Here is a 26,892-nt window from a genome sequence, read left to right as displayed (position 1 = left end):
TTAAATGTGTTTCACATCGTTTCCAAAGATACTTGAAATAAATGGCCTCAGTGCTTCTTCTTAGAGCATAAGAAATATATCTGGGCAGTACTGGCATTTCTAAATAATGCAAATAATGTTTCTATATATTTTTGAACTTTAAGAAGTGGAAGAATCCATATTCACAGTTCTCTTTAAATGATTATTTTAGGAATTGCTTTTTAGCTTCTTTGTAATGCACAGTTCTATCTTCTTCTACAGTTCATGGATTGGTATTTGAGATTGCTGAACTCAGTCTCCTCAGTGTCCTCTCTATTTAAGATAACTTCCTGTACTAAGCATGAATTAATAAAGAATTATCAACAGAGCACCACCCTTTTTATTACAATCAAGTATTTCTACCTTTAATAAAGCTGAAGAGTCATACCTTGATATTAATAGAGAATTCTGGCAAAAGCTGTTTCTGATGGCCTCATCAAAATTGTTGTGGATAGTGTGCCATGTAGTAGAAGAGTGAATGTCTTAAAGAGCTCTATGTGCAGGAATTTTTCCTCTGTATTTTAACCATTTGTAATCAGTCCATATCAGAGCCAATCATGCAGTGCAGCCTGATTGCTCTGTGAGGTGCCACTCAATATATATTAAGCAAATATGAAGAAGTATAGAAGGAATATGAAGTACTATGTTTAAATGGTTTAAACTGTGTTATCGAACCCAAGCCAACAAATCTAGGTGGAAGGTAGAACATTCTGATTCTTTTTTGCTGATTTTTTTTCTATTCCTATAATTTTAAAATGTCTGTTCCTTTAATAGAATCACAAATTTTCCTGTTACTCTGGGGCATTTTCCCCTAACTAGTAACATGTAATCTTCAATCCAAAAATCATTTATCAGGGCCACGATTTTTTTTTTTGTGTGTGTGTAATTGATAGTATTTTGTTTAAAAGAAAAACAGACCTCAAGTTTGAACATGTAACCAAAACTGTATCAAAAGAGCCTGCACTTCTATTTCCGTGGCTGTGCTGGACCCTCTTCCTGAAATGTCAGCAGACATCCTCCATGAGCTTTCTTACAGGAGGATATGAAGCACTGGAGTTTCCTACAGCAAAAGTAGGAAACCAAGCATGTTATCTTTGAATCCAAGCTTTCTGATTTAGCTGATGGACCATTAATTTTATTGGTATTGTATGCTTTAAGCAAGTCCATTTAAAAGACTCAGTAGGTTTTCTTAGCCCAGAGAGTAAATGTTTGGAAGGTGCATTTAAGGATGAGAATCTTCTTTCTCCTACAAAGGCCATACATCTGTGCAAATGATCTTTAAGCCCCCAGTACTACAAGATGGAGTTATCCATATCTGTACTGGAACACTGACAGAAATTTCACTTGGCAGGGCAGCCACAGCACTTCCCCTGCCTGTGGGTCTCTTGTGGGCTTTCAGAGATGCGCTGGGCAGGCCCTTAGAGCCGCTCCTCTCAGTGTCAGTCTGCCCCCAGCTGCTTTTCTCTAATTTACCCGTAGTAAAGAGCTGTTGTGCATGCTGGGGATGCTGCTGCATCCCCAAGGCATGGGGTGGATAGTAGCACTTTCTCATTGAGCATGATATTTAATTTGCCAAGTGCAGTGATTTGAGCTGAGTTTACCAGTGTGATGTATTGCTGTATGTACCCTGCCTTCTGAGATACCAAGATAATGGCTTTGCAAGATATTTTGGCCTGCTGAGTGCATAATGTTTCTCAGATTTCCATATTTTCCTGTTGTATGCTATATAAAACCTTGACAAATGAGAAAATGATATATATTTATATACATATACATGTTATTAAATAGCACACCATATTTAAATAATATCATAATATTAACACAAACTTAGAAAGCCAGACTATTATTACAGTATAGAAAACACTTTTAACCTCATTTGCATGGTCATGACATCCCTTTCTTTTATTTTGTGGCCTGATCTAGCATACATAGTGCTTCAGCCAGCATGAGAGATTTCACTGTGGTAGGAGGTTGGAGTCAAATATTGTAACTGGATTTGAGGTGCCGGATCATTTGGTGAACAACAGTTTTAGTTATTCATGCTGAGAGCAAAGTAATTAAATCTCATGCTTCAGGGCAGAGGCCTGCAGCCTGTGTTTGGCTGCATCCAGTAAGGGACTTGGCCCAGTGAGTGCCGGGGACTCCATGCTGAGGGCTGATGAGAGTGTTGGTGATGGTATGAGACGTGCAAGACCCTGTCTAGAAGAGGGAGAACAGGTTGGTTTAATAAAACAAAACAAACAAAGAAATGAAGAAAAAAAAACCACACACACACACACACCAAAAAAAAACACACACAAAAACAAACAAACAACAATAACAACAAAAACAACACAACAAACCTGTGCAGTGTTTAAAATTGTATATTTACATTTTGGTGATTTTTCCCTCTTTTAAACAACAGGTACTCACCATTGCTAGAAGACAATTTATATCTAGTCGTAGGCTAGGGATGTGCCATTCTGCCAGTTTTATACTCCTGTGGTTTATGGCCAGTATTGAAATAGCAAGTTGAACTCTTCCATAGTGATTTGCAAATGTTAACAAATTAATTTTCTTGACAACCCTGTGGGGTGTGTGCAGACTTCAGCTTTTCTTTATAAAGGGGAAGATTCAAAGCAGTGTAACAGCCAAGACTAGGGAAGAAAGAGCATCCAATTCTAGATTTAAGACCTGTGTCAGACAGCCAGAACTGCCATAAGCTGCACTAATAAAATTTGCTAAAGCCTGTACAGAATGACGGCTATGAAAACCTCACATGCAGGTTGGTCCATGTGTGCTGACTCAAGTTACATACCTTTATGTTCCCCAAACAGCCAGTTTTCCTGAAAAGAAAATTTCAGGGAGTCTGAAGTCATTTATGCTTAGATGAATAGTATTAATTAAAAAAAAATGGAATATTTTCAGAAGATGAAAACATTTCATTTTGATGCCTACAGACTAAGATACTGCATTTTGAATATTCTAGAGCATTTCACGTGACATATGGAAATGACATTTTAGAGCATCTCATGTTGAAATTGCATTTTCCATTTTTTTTTAAAATCACAAACTAAGACATTAAACCGTTCACCAGTTAAAACACTTGCACAATACTTTTTGTTTGTTTCAGGCTAAACAGTACATTTCAAGTTTACACAAAAATCATATTGTCCATAGTTTTAATTTATTCCCCCAAAGGAATATTTCCCCAGCGTGTCACCAGACTGAGGATTTCTATCTCAGAGCACACCGTGACCAAAGTGCCTTACTATAAGGAGCAGTCAGACCTTTGTTCCCAGGTTACTTAGCTCATCCAAAATAAAGAGCTTTGTATGCACTGAAGTGAAAGAAAACAAGGGCTACATTTTGAAGTCCAGCTTTCTGCTAACCATATTTTTTGCAGCTTGGAGCACGTGACTCACACCATTAGTCAGCTTTCTGCAGGAAACCGTATGAATCCTGCATAGGATAAGCCTACATGAATAAATTATACAGGAGAATTAGCATATGGATTTTCAGTATGTTAGCCATCTCTTTGGTGAATATTTACAAGAATCTTGTAGCCCACATGGAAAATATAATGATGATTGCTCTCCATTAATGAAAGTGGAGTTATGCTCCAACACAGTCCTTGCGTAGTTGCATGTCCTAAAACCGAGTACTCTGCTTATCCTACTGTTACGTGTGCATATTGCTGTGTCATCACTAACTACTACAATGTTAATCTCTTACTAGAAAGCTTTTATATTGCTGTGGTGTGAAGTTTCAAGAGTATCCTGTTCTTGTTTCACTTTTCAGAGCATGATGAATGTATAACAAATCAGCACAACTGCGATGAAAATGCTCTCTGTTTCAACACTGTGGGTGGGCACAACTGTGTCTGCAAGCTGGGTTATACGGGAAATGGTACTGTGTGTAAAGGTAAGCTGCTGAAAACCTGGGGGTTCAGCATGCCTTGAACTGGGTGAGGTGCTTTGTCATGGTTAATGCATATCTGTTTGTATACCTTGAAGAAGACAGCCAAAATGGTAGGCTGGGCATTGAGACCTATATTGTCCACACTTGATATATTGCTTGGATGAAGTGAAAGTTATTTGGTACGCTGTGTCTTTTTATTGCAAATGAGAAAAGTGGTAGGCATGTTTGCACAAACCCTTTGCTGCAAATGAAGTGGTGCCCTGTTTTCTAGCATTCTCAGTCCCTGGTAAACATTAGAAGTCATATTACTGCTTTTAGGAAAATTGACCCAAATCCTTGGGAGTCCTCAGACTCCTAGCACAGGATGTAGAGGATGCTTGACAAGAAAGGTAGTGCAGTTGTAGGTGAACCGGCAAGACATGAGAGGTGGTCTAACTGCAGCAACAGCATGCCCAGCATTCCTTGAAATTGCACTCAATCCACTTGATGTGTTAGGTGTCAGACTCTAAGGGGCCTCAGTTGACATCAATATCGATGCAGACATACATTGTGCTGCTGCGTTATCATGGCTAAACAACCCTCTTGTGATCTTAGCACTAGTTTTTCCTTCACCTGAGTCACATCATGACTCTTCTAAATATTCCTCACATAAATGAGCAGTTTGTAAAACACCTTAGCATAGGCCACATCCAGGGAAACACATGGGCAGAAAGAGAGTTGTCAGCGAATACCCCCTTTTTTGCTGTGTTCCCTCCTCTGGGGAATGGGAAAAGGAAGTTAGCTGGGGAAAGTTCAAACCCACAGCCACTGCTCAGCCTGTGCAGCTCATAGGTGAAGGTGTGTCAGCTTACAAAAAGGTGGCAAAGACAAGATGGATAACCCTATTTCAGCACTGAATGCAGATCTAACATTTCAGGGGATACCTGTCCCCACTGTAGAAGGGCATCCCTCCCCTCCTTTTTGATATTAAAAGGATGGTATGCAGTACTCAGGAGAAGGCTCAGAGCCTATGTATCCCATTCTCTGCAACCCTGGCTTGGATGCTAGGTTGTGTCCTTCAGAGGGAGCTGGTTGTGCTTGTTGTCTCTGGGGGTTTGGCAGCTTTTCATGTGCTGTGCTTGCTGTTCTGGGTTGTCTTCCACAAGGAGGCTTAGATGTCTCACTCAGTGCTGGGGGTCTCACACCATGAGTCTGGTGCCGCAGAACTGAGACCTGGAAAGCTCAAATTCATAACACCTACAGCTGCTCTCAGATGAGGCTTAAGGCCTCATCCCATGGCTGGTCACAGATGCAAGGTGAGCAGTGTGCCCAGATTTCCAGAGTTTGGAGTGCTTAGTGGTAACTCTCATCCACCTACTCTCACCTCCAGTGGTCTGTAGGTTCTTGTGACCAGAGCATCGCTCATTCTGTATTGCAGATACAACCAGAGCAATTAAACAGCTGCTGTGGCTTGCATCAGAACTAGCTGCATTTCTCTGCAAGCAGAGGAGTTTCTTTAATGCATGCACATATTTATAACTATATCTGGAGAAAGCTGAAATGCCTAAATACATGAGCACAGCTTCTCAGATTGCAGTGTGCCAACAAACAAATCCAGGGATTGACTTCAAACTGTAAATGGTAAATGTTTTTGAGTTCTTCAGAATCTCTTGAGAGAAATTGCTATTTTTATTGTTTCAATCTAGTCTCTGAATCAAGGAAGAGGGTAGCCAGCTGATTTAGTGCTCATTTGTGCCTGTTGTGCTCAGGCATTTATTTGGGAAGCATAGAAGAACAGCACTGCCCTACGAAGTCTGTTCCAAGGGAAGATGCTGCCCTTCACTGCTTCCCAGTGCATGGGAAGAAGTACATATGTGGGCTGTTGTCTTCAGATGATTTACACTAATCTCCTTCTGTAGCTTGTCAGCCCATCTGGCCAGTGAGGCAGGGGGGCTATAAACCATCCCTTAGTGACCTCTGTCCTTAGGAGAAAGCAGCCTCTGTGCTGAGTGCTGCAGGGACTGCATTTTGTCTGTCTGCCAGAGCCCTGTGGACACCTGCATTGATACTGAGCATAGCTTTGTTAATTTCTGTGCTTTTATTATTTCAGCATTTTGCAAAGATGGGTGCAGGAATGGAGGAGCCTGCATTGCTTCCAATGTGTGTGCCTGCCCACAAGGCTTCACTGGCCCCAGCTGTGAAACTGGTAAGATGATAATTGAATTTATGGTGAAGGTAATCCAAGAAGGATGCTTGAGGTAATCCAAGAATAAAGGAGAGTTTTAACTGTGTGCCCTAAAAGAGGAAGCTGCTGCTCAAAAGTTACTCACTTTTCCTACATGCCTCCCAAGTGAACTCATTACAGCAGTTCTAATTAGAAACACATGGACTGGAAAAATGAGAACATGAATTAAGATGTCTTGGGTTTTGGTGTTTCATAATTAATAAGAATATTATAGACTTGCTTTTCACCTCAAATGATCTTTGGTATCTCTTATAAATGGCAGATAATTTGACATCTAGATTTAAGTCCCAATAACTGATTACTTCTCTGCTGTAAATGTGTCCCTCGTTTGCTAGCCCACCTTCCCTTGCAACCTGATTTGAAGACTTTGATTAACTCAGCATTCTTTACTCTGTGTAAGGCAGATTTCCTGCTGCTTTTATCTCCTCTCGCAGGCATTCCTTTCTCTTCTTGCTGTCCCTGAGGATGGCTGTACAAATAAAGCCTTGTTTTAGAGCTTTATTTTTTAAATCTTGGATCTAGTCAAATTACAGCAGGAGGCACTTTGCCCAGCAGAGTACAGTGTTAATACTTAGTATCTCGAGTCCCTGTAAATAATTTCTCAAAGTTCAAATGAATAGTTTCAGCACCTTTATTTATTGCTGCAGAATTTTAAAATGCATTCTAACAGTACGTGCCCTCTCGCTTAGATTAATTGGCTTCAGTATGCCTAATAAAAGGGCAGTCTGCCACCTATGATTGACTATTGTTGCCATTCTATATTGCCTTCAATAAATCTTCCAAGCAGAGGAAAGGAGGTCATTTGAGCAAGTATTGCTTTCATCTGACTTGTAAACATGTCCAGTTTAATGAAAAACGCAGACTGATCTGAATTCTGTATTATCTGGTCCATTTGAGAAGTGAGAAATGAGATTGTTTTCTTTCTGCTGTAGCTGGACATATATTACCACAGAGCGCAAGAGGGGTGCTGCGTGAAAAGCAGTACCCTGATTGTTGATCTATTTCTAGAAAAATGTCAAAATGGCAAGATTTCAGGTATTCCTCACTCTTTCACAGACTGGAAATAATTTGGTGCAGGATGTCAAGGTCTCTTCAATGTAACTGTTGTGTTTCTTTTGGAACAGTTTATGAGCTAAGATAATGCTGAAGTATTAAAATAGTTACTTTGTTTTAGTAATATTTGTCTCACGTGCTCCTTGCAGCATTCTGCTGTTATCAGCTAAACATAATGTGTATCATTTCAAGGCCCATATTCATCTTTTCTAGCTTTTTGTATCTATCTGAAATGTGTAGGATAGAAGCATCTTTGTTTTAGTCTGTATAGGCAAAATGAGCAGCCACTATCAAAGGGTGATCTTCCTCGTCTGAATTGTTGCCTGGAAGTCCTGTCTCTGTTTTCTTCTTTCGAGGAGAGCCCAGGTACACTCTGTTCCCAAATCATAAAGCTCAGATATTGGCCTAGAGTTAGCTTCAGTGCATTCAGGCTCAATTGCCCTGCCAGGGCAGCCAGACTGCTGGCCTTCCTGCCCTTCAGGAACCTCACAGGAGGGCAGGCAGCAGAGCTGAATGCCTTTGGAAGCATCGTACTATATGTTCTGAACATCTGATCTCAGTATTTAACATAAGATTAGTATGCTAGTCTTGACCCAATATATGAGAGCTAGTGATACTGTTGCTAAGATTTGGAGGCAGTTTGGCAGCGCCAAACCAGTTTTGTAGGTCAGTTTTACATGGAGAAGCCCCGCTCCACTGGTGGAGGTCCACCAGACATCACATTTGTTCTTACTGGTGAAAAAAATCATGTCAGTGGTCAGCCAAAGGGTACAAGCCTGGTCACCTTATTTAGATATTAATGTCCAGGAGTGGGATTATAGTCAAATTGCATGTGGCTTTGAAACACACATAGTCTGAAATACCTTCAGTGTGACAAATGGAAGAGATGCCCTGTTCATTCTGAGACTATGTTTAGAAGCATGCAGCCATAAGGGAAAACCTGAGCTTCAGACAGCACTTACTTACTCCCAGTGAATGTGGCAGAGCTTCATGAAGGTAGTTCTTGTTAAGCTTGAAGTGATCAAGACATTCACACTACAAATAATTTATGCTGGAAGCTTCCCTTTTTGAACAGTCACTTTATCTCCAAAAGTGTTATAAATTTTTTTTCAGGCAGACATCTTTAGTTGCAGTCACATACAAGTAGGGAGGAGGACTGATATAAAGATGCCATATCTATTTTTAAATCACATACTACTTATTTCTGTTTATGCCACACATATTTAAAAACTGCTTATTGAAGATTATTGGTATTTTTCACCTAAAACATGTAGTGTTATAAAAATTGATATCAGCTGCTGAACCTATGAAACAATTAATAGGATATCGAATCCACACCGCAGCGATAACCTAGAAAATACAATCATCAATTCTTACTCCATCCTTCTGTAAAAGATCAATTAGTAGCTGTTTAAATCATTTCTCAGAACTGTGGCAAGGATGAGGTTGGAAGGGGCGTCTGGAGATGACCATGTCCAATCCACTTGCTCAAAGCAGGGTCAAATGTGAGTTTCTCCTGGCTTTGTCCAGTTGGATATTAAGTATCTTCAGGGTTGGAGATTCCACAGCCTCTCTGGGCAACCAATTCCAGTGCTCAGTCACCCTCACAATAAATAAATAAATAAATAAATAAAATAAAATAAAAGTTTTATTTTCATTATGTTTAAATGTGATTTCCTGTATTACAATTTATGCCCGCCCTCCCCAAGTCGTTTCCCTGCACATAACTGAGAAGTGTTTGGCTCTCCTGCCACCATGAGGCATTGATAAGATCTCCCTCAGACTTTTTTTCTCCAGGCTGACTATCCTAGTTCTATCAGCCTCTCCTTGCATGACAGATGTTCTGCTCCCTAAATAGTCTTCAAGACCCTTCACTGGATTTTCTCCGGCATGTCCATGTCTCTTTTGTACTGGGGAGCTCAGCACTGGACCCAGCTCTCCAGATATGACCTTGACAGCATGAAATAATGGGGAAGGATCACCCCCTTGACCTGCTGGCAATGCTCTTCTTAATGCAGCCAAGGAGGCCTTTGGTCTTCTTTTCCACAAGGGCACATTGCTGGCTCATGTTCATCTTGGTTGGGTGCCTCACCCTTTTCCATGTCCGTTCCAAACACCAGCTCTGCACATATATTGTGGCTATATTCTTCTCAAAGCCTGAGAGGGATGATGCTGTCCCTGCTCAGGTCTTGCCTATGGGGCCAGACTTGTGTGTCATAGGACAGGCCATTGACCCAGAACAGGGAGAAACCACAGCTGAAATGGCTGGGATTGCTGGTATCTAGAGCATTCCCTTAAGTCTTTAATGAGGCTCTCTACCATTTATCAAAGACCTGGCCTGCTCCCTTGGTGCCCTTGTTGTTGGCTGGGGAGTTACACTATTTCACTGTTCATCTGTCAAAGCTGCAGTTGGGAACGGCTTGTAATAAGAGATCAGACCCTTTTGCACCAGTTCGGGTGAATAGCTGATGAACTGGCTATAGCTGTAGGCACGGAAGCTAAAAGGTGCAAGCTGGAAATTCAATCAGGCTCAGAGGGATGAGACTCACAGCTCCTCTGAGCCTTCCAAAGGAGTGGAGAGGAGCAGGGGCAGTGACTGGGCACCAGTGAGTAGGAAGCAGACAGCCTCCTTCTGATGGGAGAGGTCAGAAATTTTCTGATAAAATTATCCTGAAACTGAAATGTGGTCTTAGGGCAAGCCCATTCACCCGGGACACCAAGCAGCAACACTACCAGTTTAGGTAGATTAGTAACCAGAAGCTCGTTTGTCTTTAGAGGCATAGCTGTAATTCTTTTCACCTGTCAGCTGCCACAGAAAGGGTATGTCAGATTCCTAAACACAATGCAGCTTTGGCAAAGAGAAGCAAAGCTTTGTGTAACTAGATGTTGGGCATTGAATTTCATAGAGATTTTTGCTTCCGAGCGGGTGCTTCTGGGGTGTCAGTAGGAACTGCTGTTCCCTCAGTAACGTAAGAGTGAGGATCAGCTAGTACTGTTAGATATTATTTTCATGAGATGAGGTATTCACTGTGAAGTGCCTTGCAGTTAACAGAGCTGTTGCAAGGCTTTAGAATTTTCCCTGCAAGCCTTTTAGATTAATTGTGGCCTATGCCCTGTTGAAATGGATCAGTGGGACAAGGAAGCAGATGTAAGAATCATGTGCAGATACACTGACCTCCAGCACTTCTTTTTTTTAAAGTGGTAATAGAACATAAAAATGAGACCTGGGAAAACTCCTGTTTCTCTTCCCAAAGGAAATAGGTTGAGGCATAATTAATGTTAGGGGTGCATTTTTTGGCTTGTATAAGTGTTAAAAGATTTTCAAGTCCTACAAGGCACAGCAGTAGTTAACCTGGTAGAGCACTGTCTTCTGCAGCTGATACCACCAAAGGAATCTGAAAATATTTGTGCCAGTTAAACGTCTTCAAAATACCTGACAACGCTGTCTTGTTTGATTGCAAAATTATGAATTCTTCAGTACACATTTTTAAATGCTGTCTTAAACTGTGTTTGAAAACTGCTTTATTTCAGAAAGTTATAGGATAACTTTGTTAGGTTGCCTTGATGTTATGGTAACTCCCCTTTAATTTGATGATAGAGCTTTAACAATGGGTTTGTTCTCCTACTATATAGGCATATATGCTAGTCCAGGTGTATAAGATTACTGCATTCTTGCTGTTTGTCAGCTTCTCATTTGAGTTCCCACATTCATTTTGTACTTTGAGTATTCCCCTGGACCGCTTTTATTTATGCAGGAGATCTAATAGCAGAGTTTCACTACTATAGTAGTGTTTTGATGTATTTTTTGTAACAAGTTGGCTGGAAGTATATGGCTTCTTTATGGATGATTGGCTGTAAATTTCATTTCCTGATAAGAAACTTTCTTTGGATATCAAAGGAATCGTATCTTAGAGGTCTTTTCCAACCTAAATGATTCTATGATATCCACCTGCTATTAAACAAGCCATGGCAAACGGCTGAAAATAAACTGTCACACAAAGCTGTTGTGTTTGAAAGGATCTGTTGAGAAAAAGTTTAACCTACAGACTCTACATTTATTCAGCCCTATATTATTACTGATACTAGCCCTGTATTTTTACTGACAGTGTAGTTAAATGTGTAAGTGGATTTATGAAAAAAATGGTCAGCATAAGATATGTGAGCTCACCATCTTTTTTCAGGTCTCTTACCAGAGATGGCCAGATATAAGGAAAAATATATTATTTGGCTCTTCTCTGTGTTGTTTTCTCTATATGGAAAGCTCAAAAAAATACAAAAAGTGTCATTAATACTTCATGGAGAAATAAAAAGACTGATGTAGTAAAAGTATTCTTGACTTTATCCTTAACATTTGTAGTTCAAAATACGACAGACAAGTGATTTGGCAAAACAGTTGTTACAGATCAGATCTCTCTAGAGTTTTGTGCCACTTTCTGCATAAGCTAAATAATTATCATGTGTGACTGTTGCTCTTTTCAACAAATCCAAATGAATTTGTTCATGTGCATTGGCCATAATAATAGCAGGCTTCAGATTACTGAATACTATTATTATTCCTGTTCCAAAGGAAGCTTGAGAAATTCTTTTAATTCTGATACCCTAGTTGTTGGGAAAATAGTTTTACTGGTATTGGAATAGAAGCCATTGTCAAAGTAACCAGAAAACTTGCTAACGTTACTGATTTTGAAAAAAAAAAAAAAGAAAAAAAAAAAGAAGGGAAGGGAAGGGAAGGAATAGTTTTTTAGTACTTTCAGCATCATAAGATAATTGTTTCCATTTAAGCCCTTCATCAGTGGTGTTCAGCTAAACCAGCTACAATAAGCTTGTGGCCAGGTAGGCTCTGAAGCTAAAACTGTGACACAAATGGCATTTGAAACCCACAGAGCATTGAACCAATTCTAAAAGAACTGGAATTACTTTTGGCACAACTCTTAAAAATTCTTGGCCCCAGTCTAACCGAAACTGTCTGTAACCTCTGAAGTACCACACTCAAAACTTTCACAACTAAGGAATCTGCCTTTCACTGAGTTTTGTTTTTAAAATGAAAATTTAAATTACTGAGAGTAGGATTGGAGTTTACAACAAGAATGTTAAAAGGCTCAAATTTATAGTGCAAGTGTGCAAGGTTCTGCATAAACCTAAAGTAATAAGAGTGCCTTTAAACAGTTCATAGTCTAGCCAGAGAAAGATGATGGTTTGCAAAAGAGGGGAGCAAGGTAAAAGTGGTGAGTGAATTTAAAGACAGTGCAGAAGTGGACTGTCCAGAGTGAGAGCTGCAGCGAGAGGTGATGCCTTCCCCATTTCATTGGTTTTCACATCCTGCCTGGCTTGCTTGCCTGGTGTCCAGAGAATTTAGGCTTCCATTTTTGGGAAGGCTGCCAGGTTTAAGACCATATCTTAGAGGATACTTTCAGCGGGCAGTGCTTTAGTAACATTAAAGTGCTGACTTTGACTCACAGAAATAGGAAAATGTTGAGTTAATCTACTGAACCTGGATAAAACTTTTTTAAAGCAAATAGCAATTAAGCCTGACTTGTAATGTAAAACATTTTAACAGATCCCACAGGGCAGTGAATGGGGAATTCATCATTTTCTGAAAGTCAGGACTTTTAGAGTCACTCAAGTCTAGCATTTCAAGTTAAGTCATTTTCAAAGTTCATAAGCTATTTAAAATTGTTCCTTTGATGCAAGCCAAAACAATAAAAATAAATAAATAAAAATTACCCAAGACAAAACGCAAAGAATCCAAATTGTGGCTTGCAAGCAGATGAGATCCAGCTTGCATGCTGGACTGCATGCTGCTATTGGTACCACAGTTGTGCTGAGGAGGTGGTGGCAGGTCCCCACATAGCTCAGACCCTTCCCTTGCTATGGGAGGAGATGAGTGAGGAGGGATGCTGCAGCTGATGTGCCCCCCGCATCGCTGGACTTAGCAGTGTGCATTCCCTAGCCCTGGGCAGCCACTGCTATTTCTCATCCTTGAGTTACCTGTTGTACTCCCCATTTTCTTGGTACATCTGCTGGCATCCTGCCCTATGGAGATTTGGGCATGTGGCATATTGAGTTGGGAAATTTGGTCTTTCTAGCCATAGCTCAAATGTAGCTATGGACATGGGATTCTCAGTATCCTCTTTAAACTGGTTTAACTTAGGCTTGCAACAGCAAATATCTAACTGTACTTTCTATTTGCAGGAGCTGACTCTGAAGTAAAAACTCTTCTGAATTACTGCATGCACCTGCATTTAATTAATATTTTCTGTTGTTTCCATTTCAGCAGAAAGAGACAGGACCCAGCTGCTAAAAATAATGAAATGATTTTGCTGAGGATGCTGAAATATCTTCCCTTATAACTTGCATCTTTATTACATAAGGTCATTACCCAGCTTACACAGGCTGGGTAATGAGTGGTCTGCCTCATGGTCTTGGTCTTCTCAAAGACGGTTCATTTGCATGTGAATTACTGATTGCACAGGCAAGAATAATGTTCTCTGAGCTATCCTTGGTTTATCAAGGTAATGCATATAACTAGTGTGTTCAGTGGTGCTAGACCTTACACTATATTATTCCATTTTAAATGCTCACTTACTGTAGGAAAAGCAGATAGTAAAATGATGGGCTAGCTTATGGGAAGCATCCTATATCATCAATTTCTGTATCATTTTAAAACATAACAGCTAATTCTACATTAAAAAAAAAAAAAGTTACAATGATAGTTTCCAATACCTTGATACAGAAGCCTAATACTGAATTTTGGATATCCTTTATATTTTGAAGTCCTGTCATTGAACTACAACTATGCAATGTGAAAAAAGAATCTTCATATATAATCTTTGGTGACACGAAAATAAGTTAGCAGGAAATGGCTATAAGTTATTTTCTTACAAAGGCATACTGGTATTTCAGTCATCTCATTTCTACTTTTCTTGTAGTTGCAATTTTTTTTTAATGTTTTCAAAATATGAGATGACCTTTGAGATTTGAACAAGCACTAGCAGGGAGTAGGGCTAAAATTGCCACAGTAAGTTGCGTGGTTAGCTTAAGGTAATTTTCCTATTGCCTAGGGTGAAAGCTATTAAACTTTACCTCCTGAACTTCTGTAGGCAAATAGTGCCTAAGGGCAATGATTCAAATACTGAGCTGTGCCCCCATGAAACATGTAATCCAGTACCTTGGGGGTGACCCCAAGTCTTTTCAGTACTTGGAAAGTACATTGATTCATTTTCTTTTTTCTTTTGTCTTGCTTCAGTTTCAAATAAGCAGTTTGTGAAAACAGTAATTCTATGAATTTGAACCTCCACGTTGCTTACTTGCCAACCTTTTGCATTGTTTTGTTAATATAGTTTTCTGATGTACTGGTTAGAGCATAATATATTGACCTACTTCTGACTGGTGATTAACAGTGAGAAATATCCTCAGTAATACAGGGTGACTGTTCCAGACAGACAGGCCTAATGTGTTCTCTGTCAAATCTGAAATTCCTAGAAAGTCTTTGAAAAATCTCCTTTGGCTGTTCTGGAGAAGAGAATGCAAAGTTAACTTTTGGCTCCTATATTTTTTCCCTACGCTCCTGTGATACCCTTTACAGAATCACAGAATCGTCTAGGTTGGAAGAGACCTCCAAGATCATCTAGTCCAACCTCTGTCCTAACACTAACAAGACCTCCACTAAACCATATCACTAAGGGCTACATCTAAACGTCTTTTAAAGACCTCCAGGGATGGTGACTGAACCACTTCCCTGGCCAGCCCATTCCAATGCCTAACAACCCTTTCAGTAAAGAAGTTCTTCCTAATATCCAACCTAAACCTCTCCTGGCGCAACTTTAGCCCATTCCCCCTCGTCCTGTCACCAGGCACGTGGGAGAATAGACCAACCCCCACCTCGCTACAGCCTCCTTTAAGGTACCTATAGAGAGCGATGAGGTCTCCCCTGAGCCTCCTCTTCTCCAGGCTGAACAACCCCAGCTCCCTCAGCCACTCCTTGTAAGACTTGTTCTCCAGACCCCTCACCAGCTTCATTGCCCTTCTCTGGACTCTCTCGAGCACCTCTGTGTCCTTCTTGTAGCGAGGGGCCCAAAACTGAACACAGTACTCGAGGTGCGGCCTCACCAGAGCCGAGTACAGGGGGACAATCACCTCCCTAGACCTGCTGGCCACGCTGCTTCTTATACAAGCCAGGATGCTGTTGGCCTATCTTGGCCACCTGAGCACACTGCAGGCTCATATTCAGCTGCCTATCAACCAGTATTCCCAGGTCCTTCTCCGCCAGGCAGCTTTCCAACCACTCATCTCCCAGCTTGTAGTGCTGCTTGGGGTTGTTGCGCCCCAGATGCAGGACCCGGCACTTGGCCTTGTTGAACTTCATACAGTTGACCTCAGCCCATCGGTCCAGCCTATCCAGATCCTCCTGCAGAGCCTTCCTTCCCTCGAGCAGATCGACACACGCGCCTAACTTGGTGTCATCTGCAAACTTACTGAGGGTGCACTCGATCCCCTCATCCATGTTATCGATAAAGAAATCAAAGAGGACTGGCCCCAGTACTGAGCCCTGGGGGACTCCACTAGTAACCGGCCTCCAACTGGATTTGGCGCCATTCACCACAACTCTTTGGGCCCGGACATCCAGCCAGTTTTTAACCCAACAAAGCGTATGCCAGTTACATAACATCATGAGGGTAGGACCTATCATCTTTACAGCATCTGTTCTGGTCATGAGCTCTGTTCATATGATGCCTCTAGTGAAACAAAGAAAGAAGGCAAATGATGGCCTTGATAGTTGACTGGGCAGGAGATGGAGGTGGTTCTGTGCTGACAGATTGAAGGTGTATGGGTATTACTGAAAAGCTGGTACTGAAAGTCCCCTAGAATTCTGCTGATGTAATGGCTTATTTTCCTTAGTTGTGGTTTACAGTAATGATCTGAAGGTATTTTATTAAAAGTATAGAAAGTTATCTTTTTGAACCATTTTTCAGCAATTCAAAATGAATGACTATTTTGTCTTATTTTTCTACCCTGCTCCTCATCTCTTTTGGTTTCTAGGCTAACCTGATAAAAATAACTCTTTCCTTAACTGATCTCCTTTCTCACACTTTCATCTCATAAAAACTGGGCCTTGTATTCAACTGATACGAATTGATGTAGTTCTTTTGACATACACTGTTATGTGCTTTTAATGAACCGCATGTCTGGTCTTTCATCTTTGCATGTGGGCCAGTTTCTCTTGTTTATTTCTATGAAATAACAATAGCAGGTTGTTTTGAGTCATTCTGAAATGTCCATTTGGGCTTATCCAAAACTGACTCTGTGCCATTAACGGTCAAGACCATTCGACCATGGTAGCTGTGATCAAGACTAAGAAAAAAAAGGGCTGTGAAATATGTTATTGAATTGCTTATGCTTTAATACATTTCTGAAGTCAGGCCTTGGGTTAGCAAGAATCCCATTGAGTTAGAGCGTAGCTGAAGGAACTATAACATACAATATGTTCATAGCATTATTCATAAATCATCTGCCTCCCCTACAACTAATTAGTATTTTAGGTGAATAGGTGCCCAGTCCAACATGCATAAAAATAAAACAAGTTGCTACTGATGCTTGTACCTTTATGAGGCAGCGGATGTACCATGATTTAATAAAATTTGAGATAGGGATAATTTCCAAAAAAAAAAAGGTTATACCCACATAAGGATCTCAAGTGTGATGCATTTTTCTAATCTAGTTAGATGTGTTCATGAAAAACATGTTGACTTTGCCTAACTTAAAGTCATGCAAAGCATTTGATATATTACATCTTAAGGAACACTGAGCACTAAAGAGGCAAATACTGCAATCTCTGCTTTTTTAATTGGGCATCAGTTGCTCTTATAAACATAGGCAGACTGACAAGAGCAAACACTGGCAGAACTAAGTAGAGGCAAAGACATTAACTCTTTTCTAACTGTACCTCTCTTCTATTTGGCATCTTCTTTAGTACTGAAGTCCAGTGGAAGTAGGAGAGAGAGCACCATGTAGAATGCATGATGCAGCAGCAGCTTTGCTCGCAGGGCTTGTAGGTGGCAAAGGGCGTGTCCCTCACTCCCTCTAAAACAAACATACTGAAATGAAGAGGTGAAGGTTGAAGGAAGAGGGTAAAATTCATCCAGGCACAAGATGAAAGCTCACAGACATTTACATCCTGTAAGAAGAAGATCCCAAATTTGTTAGGAATCTTTATCAGTTGGCAAGTCAATAAAGTATAAACACTATGCAAAGTCTGAGTAATAATCTGGTAGATAATAGGTTATAAATGCAGGTTGTCTGGGCTACTATCACATCTCTGACCCCTTTGACTTGTCAGAGATTTCTCTAATGATTCATATAAAGAATGTAAATTGGCTAAAGTTTCAATTTTCACCCCTGACCCAAAAGAATTCAGAAGATTCCTTTTCTGAGAGAACAAGAAATGCTTGAACAGAGTTTCTGCTGAGACTCTTCTTGAAGAAACTCTGCATGCTTTTTTTTTTTTTCCCTCAGGGAAAAAAATTAACAGATTTGCAGGATTTTATTCTTAAAAAAAATAACATATCTCAGGCATGTAATGTTTACAGCCTAAGAGTAACTTTAGATTCAGAAAGGACTGTCCCTCGGAAGAGAAATCATACTGCATATTTCATAATACCAATAAAAATCTGTTAAAGGAATAATGAGCGTCAGTTGAATTATTATTATAATTAATAATTCCATAAAAATTCAGCTACCCATGTGCCAATAAAAGCCAAGTCTTCAAATTTATTGTTACAAGGAAGTTCAAAACAAAAAAAGGAAACATGATTGGCAGTCTCAGAAACTGTAGTAGAGAGGTGTTCAGCTAACCCCTGGAGAATGAGCCTTCCTGCAAGGAATGCTCTATTTTAACAATGCTCCAAGTACTAATTCAGGCTACAGAAAAACAGACATATGCAGCCAGCAGATGGGTTACAAACAAGGGATATATGGTACTGATGAGCTGTATGTAAGAAATTCTGAAATTCAATGTGCTGGTGTAAAAAATAGCTTCCTGCTCTTCCCTCTCTAAATATCTCTTCTGAACATATATAGTGATGTAAAGTTAACTGCCATGGTACCAGTGCTGTGTTCAGTCACTCCTTCAAATATGCAGAAAAATTAAAGATCCTTAGAGTTCAGCAAAACTGTACGTAGGAATATTATATTATTACAAAACAAAACAAACAACAAAAAAACAACAAACAAAAAAAAAAACAACAAAAACAAAAACCAAAAACAAACAAAAGAAACAAACAAACAAAAAACAAGAACATTTGTGGTCTACATGGTGAGCTCTGTTTTAAAAAATTGCAAGACAAATTACCATCAGTGAGTGCTCCTGTGACTTCTATGATATGTCTATGGTACTCAGTAAAGTAAGTGAGGGAGTAAGGGCAGGGGGTGCAGCTTTTGTCTCTACAGCTCAGTGCTCCTCCTCTCACCTCCCCGCAGAACAAGTTGGCCTCTTTGGTAGCTCCTGTTCCCCAAACCATGAAAGAATCATAACAGAATCAGCACTGTTACTTAAAACTTTTCACACAGAGCTCTTTATGTACAAGAAAAAAAGTAGAGTCCTGGTATAGGCACTTTCTCCTCATTTTACAGATGGGAAATTAAGATGTGGGGAAAACTGAGTAGGTGACAAGGTTTGTAAAAGAAGGCAGTGGCAAAAATCCAAAGACATAGCTGATTTTATTTCTGCTCCTCTGCTCAGATATGTCAGTATCTGATGGAAGACATGGTGGTTTTTATATTGTATTTTTCAAAAGGGGAAGCAAAGCGAATTCGTAAAACGTGAGAAAATACTTTTCCTTTGACTTTCGAAAAGGACATATTCTAAAACTGCTAGCTCATTAAATTGCAGACGAAGGTTTAAAAGTTGTCTGTGAGAATAAACAAATGAGATCTGTAGCAAGCCAACAGGAAAGCCAGGGTTCTGCAAATGAAATGCTTTTTGTTTTGCTGCAGTGTCTGGAAGGGAGGTCACCCTAATCCCAGTTATCACCTGAATTTTTCTCACATATGAAAAATCAGCTCAAAAATGAGCAGTGAGACAATGGCTAGTGACTGTAGAAGCTTGGAAAGTTTTGCTTTGCTTCACGTTTTTGCCTAGATTTATTCACAGAATACATCTTTGAAAGAAATTAAACAAAAATACCCAATATTGAGTTTGATGAGTATTCTGGATTTAGGCATGAAACCTTCTTACCTCACCCTTTCTGTTTTGTAGTTTAATGTGCTTTGCTGCTTTTTCCTTCTGTCTCTTTCTTCCTTCATTTTCCTTGCCTGACATGCTTTCTTGGGTGTGTATTATTTCTTTCTTCCCCCAGAGTCGTTGTCAGTTTCAAATAGCAAAAGACAATTATTCTCTGCTGAAGAGCCAGCTAGTACTTATCTTTATATTTTCTTTAGCTTGTTGAAACACTACAATCCTATATGTAGCAGCTTAAAAAAAAAAAGAGAGAGAGAGAGAGAGAGAGAGAGAGAGAGAGAGAGAGAGAGAGAGAGAGAGAGAGAGAGAGAGAGAGAGAGAGAGAGAGAGAGAGAGAGAGAGAGAGAGAGAGAGAGAGAGAGAGAGAGAGAGAGAGAGAGAGAGAGAGAGAGAGAGAGAGAGAGAGAGAGAATGACAAACCAGGAAAGAAGAGTGCTACAAAACAGATTTGAGGAGACGGGAAGTTTTGTTCTTTATTAAAAACATTGAAATGCATCCACTACTTAGCTATTACTTGCTACAGGAAAGAATCTCCTTTACAAAACATGAAAATTCAGTTAGGTTCTTAAAAGACAGTGCGCTATAAATAGAATGTGAATAGTGCAGCTGGGCAGCACTATAATAGAATTTCCTTCTGTTATACAAGAGAAATAAGGATGACCTTCATAACTCACTGTAGGGTCTCTCTTTTATGAATTATGAGACATTCAACTATTAGTGGAATTAAAATCTATAACACTGCCAATCATTGCACCATATCCCTGTGGAGCCCTTCCTCTTACTGTCAGCATGAGGGAGTGTGCAATCTCTGCAGATATATGCCAATGATATGTTTATAGCCCAAGCAAAGAATATAGTTTTTTTTTTTCTTTTTTCCTTTTTTTTTTCTTTCCTTCTGTGATTCAGCAGTTATGTACAGTCACTATATGATTTGACACTTCAAGAGCGGCACTGTAAATTTGTGGTCATAGAATCCCAGAATGGTTTGGGTTGGAAGGGACCTCAAAGCCCACCCAGTTCCAACCCCCTGCCATGGGCAGGGACACCTCCCACCAGACCAGGTTGCCCAAAGCCCCATCCAGCCTGGCCTTGAACACTTCCGGGTCAGGGATATATGGTATACATACGACAGTCATGGTGACAAGTTGCTAGTAAGATGTAAGTAAGAATGTTTTAAAATTATGCACTCTTCTAAAGGATAGAAGACTTAAAGAGAAGACCAAGCTCAGATCAGAGTGTCAGTTCAAACCCTAGCCAAAACTGAGTTGTTCTGTGAGTTTTTTTTTTTTTGTTTTCCTGAAATAACCTCTGAACTGAATCATTGGAAATTTATTGTAATTTGTACCAGAACTGAAATGAGATAGCGTTTTGCAAAGTTGAACCCAAACGTAGCTGAGAATATGTTGGTAGAATCCGTGGTTCAAACATGTAGAAGTTTTTCTTACAACTCGCAGTTATGACTGAGTTTATTCCTCACCTGAGAAAACTCAAGATCTTCAGTCAGTGCATTATGCAAGCAAAGCCTTCCTTCCCACTCATCAGAAAAAGAGAGAACATCTGGACAATCTAAATCTTCTTCTTCCTTTTCTTTCTTTCTTTCTTTTCTTTTCTTTTATTTTTCAGATGTAATGAGCTGGCAATTTTGTTTAGGACTCCACTGCTGTTATCCAGCAACTGACATGCTTAGGGAGTATTACTACTATGTTAGTCCTGTTCCTAACATGTGCAAATGGAGCTACATCACTTCCAAACACCAGTATGCATCTAAAGTGGTTTTGTCAGTGTATTTCAAGGTATAGAAGTGCTTCTTCTATCTTAAAGACAATAATTATTTTTTCAAGATAGGGCTAACAGGGAAATGGAAGTATGTATTACAGTGAAGATGAGGTGCTGTCCTGAGAATTATGGGCAAAGTGAAAGCAAAACCACATCTTTGTCAGTGTCTAAGAGAAACCCAGTACCTCTCAATTAGTTTAACTTTCTAATGGGGATTGGCTCAATCAGTTTCACAGAATCTCATTGAAAAATATATTCCTCTTTTTTCATTTTATTTATTTTTTGCTGTTCATGCATGCACCTAGTTCATCATGGCTAATTAGGTGTTCTGAATTATCATCTTCAGTTGTTACAAATGTCACATCTTTAGATGATATTGGGTGCGTAATGAAGAACTGTCATAGTTTCAGTTATCTTTGGGGTCTGTGATTGATCAATTCTTGACAACAAAGAATTGTTAACAGGGCTGCATGGTGAAGCAGTCAGTGGAAAATTCTCTTTCATAATGTTTCTATCTAATTTTGGAGCACCGCCACTGCCACACATGAAATAACAACACAATTGAATTTCTTTTTGCTGGCATTTAGCAGGACCTATGGGGGTGTGCAGAAATCAATGGGGGATCAGGAGTCTGGAAAATTACATAGTTGAAGAATTAATGAACTATAATTCCGTATTACATCCTCAATCACATTTTGCTTCCTTTTCATTAATGGAACTAAATTAGTTTTCCATGGACAGGGTACTTTAAAAAATGCAATCATGCTCTTGATGGGATTTAAAAAAAAATTAAAAACCTGTTTCAATGACAGTTATTTTTTCATGCAACATGACAGTTGGAAATTTAGAGGGAAGAACATGTATGCGGCATTGACTCAATCTGTTGAAGCAATTTTTAATGTGATGATTATAACTACAACTCTAGTTTTCAGCCCTTTGAGGCAGATTATGGTGTTAAGGTGACTCAGACAGAATTTCTGCAAGAGTCTGGGTGAAGTAGAGACATAAAGAAGAGTAGCAACTTCAAAGGCATCCAAAATGCATTTCTTCCTGCACTGGCCTAAATCATTATACAGAGGAGCAGGAAGAGGAAAGACGGTAGTCTTCACTGTTCTTTGAAGGCTTTATCTGAGACAACTGATGTTTCTAATACTATATCAAGACCTTTTACTCATGGAATTATGCTATTCTAAGATAAAATTGTAGGTGACTCTACTCTTTGCTATGCCCCACAGGCCAGCAGTAGTCTGGCTCTTCATGATTTAAACCTGTAACTGAATAAAATATTGGGATGCTAATACAGTTAAAGTCAAGAATATTCCATAGTTTAATGGAAGCTTTGATGTGAGAGCCCGTACAATGGAAAGCGTGTCCTGGTATTCATGCTATAATATCATATCTTTAAAGAGTTGCTGGAAGTTGAAAAAAATCAGAGTGAGCTTGTAAGCAAAATCAGGGTCTAGAACATCCATTAATGAAGGAAAGAGTTCCTTTGGGAACCAGCAGTAGTATTAGAAGAAAGGGTCTGATCAGACTTTACAGAACATATTTAATAGGCATTCTAAAATAACTGCTTTTCTGACATAACTGGTATCTTCTTCGACTACTTATTATAGCAGTCTAGGCTTCGTTCTCACTTTAAAAAACATCTTCTGTCTGATATACAGATACATGCACTGCATGCAGTGTATGGGAATGTAGCGGGATGGAAATCCCAAAAGCTGATATTTTAACAAGATAGCTCCAGTATATTGAACTAGTTTCAAGCTCTTATATTTCTCCACTGGGAGCTGGTTTTTGCATAAGATCTCAAATCAAAGGTCTGATTGAACAACAGGGTCTTCTCAAGTATTACCATATTAGAAATCTGCTATAACATGAAAACCAACACAAACACTTCTCTTCTTAAATATGGGACTCTAAATCTTGCTGTAGAGATGATGAATCCTTTCACAGCTACTGAGTTTTGACAGCAGATACATTATGCAGTACAGTGAACTTTTATTTTGTCTTACTCAGTAAGGCCTTTTCCCCATTGCATACGTATTTACTATAATCAGATATCCCAGACATCCTAATGCTACCGGGCATTCTGTTATCTGAGCATAAGTCTGAATAGCTGGGACATGCTCTTTTATACTCAAGTCAGACATAACACCCTTGAAAATGCATTGACAAATGCAAAGACATATCAAAGTCTGACTGTTCCAAATGTACTCAGGAAAAACAAAACAAAACGAACAACAACAATAACAAAAGAAAAAAAAACATTGAAGACTTCTCTTTTTAAACAGCTTAATAGTACCCTAAACAACTTATTTGGTGATCTGTTTCTGACATGATTTTTCTTTCAGTGTATGCATTTTATTTATACTTTTTGTGGGGATAGGATGTGGGTGGCTCTGGAGGTTAGCACTAGGCTGGAAAGGCTGTTGCATTTGAAATGAGATCTCAGATTACCCTAAGTCAGTAGTGATTGAATATTACAAAAGTTGCTGGCTGCTCATTAATCTTTATAAATATATCCAGTGATAATAACCCAATTAGCACTGGGTCAGATTACTGCAATTGGGAGTCTATCAGCTGGCAGTCTTAGCTGAGTGCCATGTGCTATACTGTCCCAGAAAAACTTCCAAGATGGAAATAATTAATTTATACATATTCACAGCTTCCAATCTGTGGTGTTTCCTTCATGACAGGAAGAGGCTGCTGAGGCTTTGGTTTGCATTGACCTGTATAAAGAAGTTTATGAAAGAAAGAATTTTTGGACTAAACTGTGCTCTATTTCTCTAACTCTGTGCTTGATGGTGGCATGCAGACTGTTCTGAGGGGAGGATTTGGTGATTAATATTTCAGTCTTGAAGCAAGTAATAAAAAATGGTATAGCCATACCCCGCCTCCCATCACACATGGCTCTTTGTTGAGTGCAGCTTGACCACATTAGAGAGCTTGGTCCTATTGCTGGATGAAAGAGTACTGCTATCTTTCAAATTGGCAATTTTATACCACTTTCAATCTTCAAAGCTCTTATTATACAGAAATTCTCTAATAATATTCATCAGACTGCTAGCTTTTCTTTTTTTTTTTCTTACTGTACCAGTGGATAATTTGCTAATGATCTTATTTTACTCTTCAGGGAGCAGGGTTTTCTCAGTCTCCCCAAGAGCAAGGGTGTAATAGCTGAAACTGTTGCTACAGTTCAGGAAATGAGTGATTATGAGGTATAAAGAAGGTGATTTGGAAGAGCATTTTTTTTCATGTCAAGGAGAGCTAGGTATACACAGTACTTATTTCAAAATGCCAGACACTATTTTTCAAAGTGGGGCTTCAGTTTGAAGAAAAAAAAAAAAGAGCTGTTTTCTTTTTTCCCCATTGAAAGTTGGGTGACAAAATATTGACAAAACCAGGCTGACTGATTTCAGTTTCAGAAAAACGTACAGGATACTGAATATTTGAAAACCAAATCATGTGCAACATAAGTGTGTAATAATCAGTTACCCTGTTTTGTGGCAGTATGGTACATACAGTATTGCTGTGAGTACATTCGTGAACTACATCAGAGAGATTCCCCATATTCCTGATGTTTTCTGGGCTCAGTCAGTCTCATACGTGTGTCTTCTCCAGACAGTGTTTCAAGAGCTGAACCCACAAATCTGCTGCCTTACAAGTGCCATGGGGTGGGAACACAGCCAGAACAGTGCTGCCGTGTAGCTGCTGTCTGAGCTGGGGTGAAGGTTTCTTGTGGAAACAAACTGTCTTGGTGTTACTGCCTGTTCCAAATCTGGTTTATCACATGAGTGGGGTGGCAGATTTGGTATGTGCAACTGTACAACCTGTTTGAAAAGGGAAAGAGAGAAATAGAGAAAATACTGCCTTTGTGATAGTCAGTGGGAGTTCTTCCATAAATTCAGGGCTTGGATTAGACCATTTGCTCTAGATCATCACACAAATGAGACTCTATTTTATAGCTAGTTGAAGAAGGGAACTTGCAAACTCAAAATAAGATGTCTATTTTGTCTATCTGCTTACAAATGTCACCACCTGCTACTGGAAAAATGACATCCTTCCTCTCCTTGTACTTAATCTTTTTTTTCTTCAGAAGTGAAAATATAAAGTCCCTTCAGTAACTTCTTTCTATAGAACAGTATTTCATTTTTTATGCCTTTCTAGTACAGCATCAAACAGAACTTCATTAGTGCTGTTAATGTTCCGTATAGCCCACTGATATACCATAGCCACTGGCCAAGCAAAACTTCAATCAGTTTTTTTTTTTCCTGTTGTCAGCTTACACCTCTGACTGAGCAGCTGCAAGATGATTCATCGGAGAACGTTTCACCATAGGACAGAGAAAAATTATTTCTGGCTGATTTTTCCATACTAATAAGGTCATTTCAGTTGTAGAGACTTTTGCAGCACTTCCTGAGCCATGCTATGCCCGTTTGAAAATAGAAATCCTTTTATCCAAATGTCAAGAAAATTTTCCATGAAATCATTTATTTGGCTCTGCAAAATATGTCTCTGCTGTGATTTCTTAACAGAATTGTGACTTTAACAGAGTTTTGTCCCATTACAGAAAAAGTCTGCTAGAATTAATAATGAATGTCAGTTGAGAGATTTAGCACAAAATGTTGTGCATAAGGAACATTTATGTTCTGAAACCCACCAACACATGCTGTATAATATCATTTGCCTACAAAGTTGGTGTGAGAATTTTTTATTTATTTATTATTTACTCTCTTTGCTGCAAAATCATGTAAGGAATAATGGATTTTTCACTGTCCATGCAGCAATAGTTCCAATGGAATGATTTCAGGCAAACAAGCTGTCAAGAATATGACATTTCTTAAAAACCAACAGTGTGCTTCCATCAACGCTTTTTATGGTAGGCATTCCTACATAACTCCACTCAACTTTGCATGCCACCATAACAAATCAGAAGAGTGTATTTCTTTGTTTATTGGCATCTGTAAAAGCTTTTCATCTCAAGCACTATTTCTTGTGATACGGGTTTGTCAGCTAGTTTGCAAATAAATACAAAAAAAAACCTGCTTTTGTTGTCAGTTTACCAATACTGACATGACATTCAAGGCTTGTTTTTCCTGAATAAGCAGTAAGTGAGTTCAGTAGAATGCATTCAGCCTGCGCCTGCAATACTGTGCACGTAATTATAAAACTTACAAATTCACAAATAAATTGTCCTGAAGGGAGGAACACAGGTCTTCTTTAATTAATATCTGTTCCTATGACCTATATAACACTCTTTCCTCTACCTCATCACCAATAAATAAATTCCATTTTCCAAAAGAAGACATATGCTATCTGGTTTCTTAATGCATGTTATTAAGTAGCATTAAGAAGCAATCATATGCTTCGTTGATTCTCTGGGGCCTGTGGCTCTGACCACCCCCAGCAAGTTATCTTGCACTGAGCAGATGATCCCAAACCTATAGGATGATAACATAGGTTCTGTCCAGGCAGGTAAGCTGTCTCCCAGACTGAATGTACCCAAATGGTAAGGGATCTTCTAGATTGCAGTCCTCCTTTCTCTTCCTTTCCCTTTTCTTAAGCAATCTGTGGGTATGTGAACAAATACCAGTAGATAAGGCACAGACGGCAAACCAACCTTTTCGCACTACAGCAACATGATTTCCATCAGTCTTTCTCTGATCTCTCAAACACTTCTGAA

General features: G+C 39.4%; 1 protein-coding gene across 1 annotated transcript in view; it reads left to right on the top strand.

Annotated features, from left to right (window-relative positions):
• Positions 1-26,892, top strand: part of NELL2 (neural EGFL like 2) — a 148,122-nt gene that overhangs the window by 103,775 nt on the left and 17,455 nt on the right. The window contains exons 14-15 of the mRNA XM_035544105.2: positions 3,799-3,921; positions 6,008-6,103. Coding sequence (XP_035399998.1) covers positions 3,799-3,921; positions 6,008-6,103 — 219 coding nt within the window. The remainder of the gene's footprint in view (positions 1-3,798; positions 3,922-6,007; positions 6,104-26,892) is intronic.

This window comes from Cygnus atratus, chromosome 1 (assembly GCF_013377495.2).
Source record: "Cygnus atratus isolate AKBS03 ecotype Queensland, Australia chromosome 1, CAtr_DNAZoo_HiC_assembly, whole genome shotgun sequence".
Taxonomy (NCBI): Eukaryota; Metazoa; Chordata; class Aves; order Anseriformes; family Anatidae; genus Cygnus; species Cygnus atratus.
This window is presented reverse-complemented; position numbering and strand designations above follow the sequence as displayed.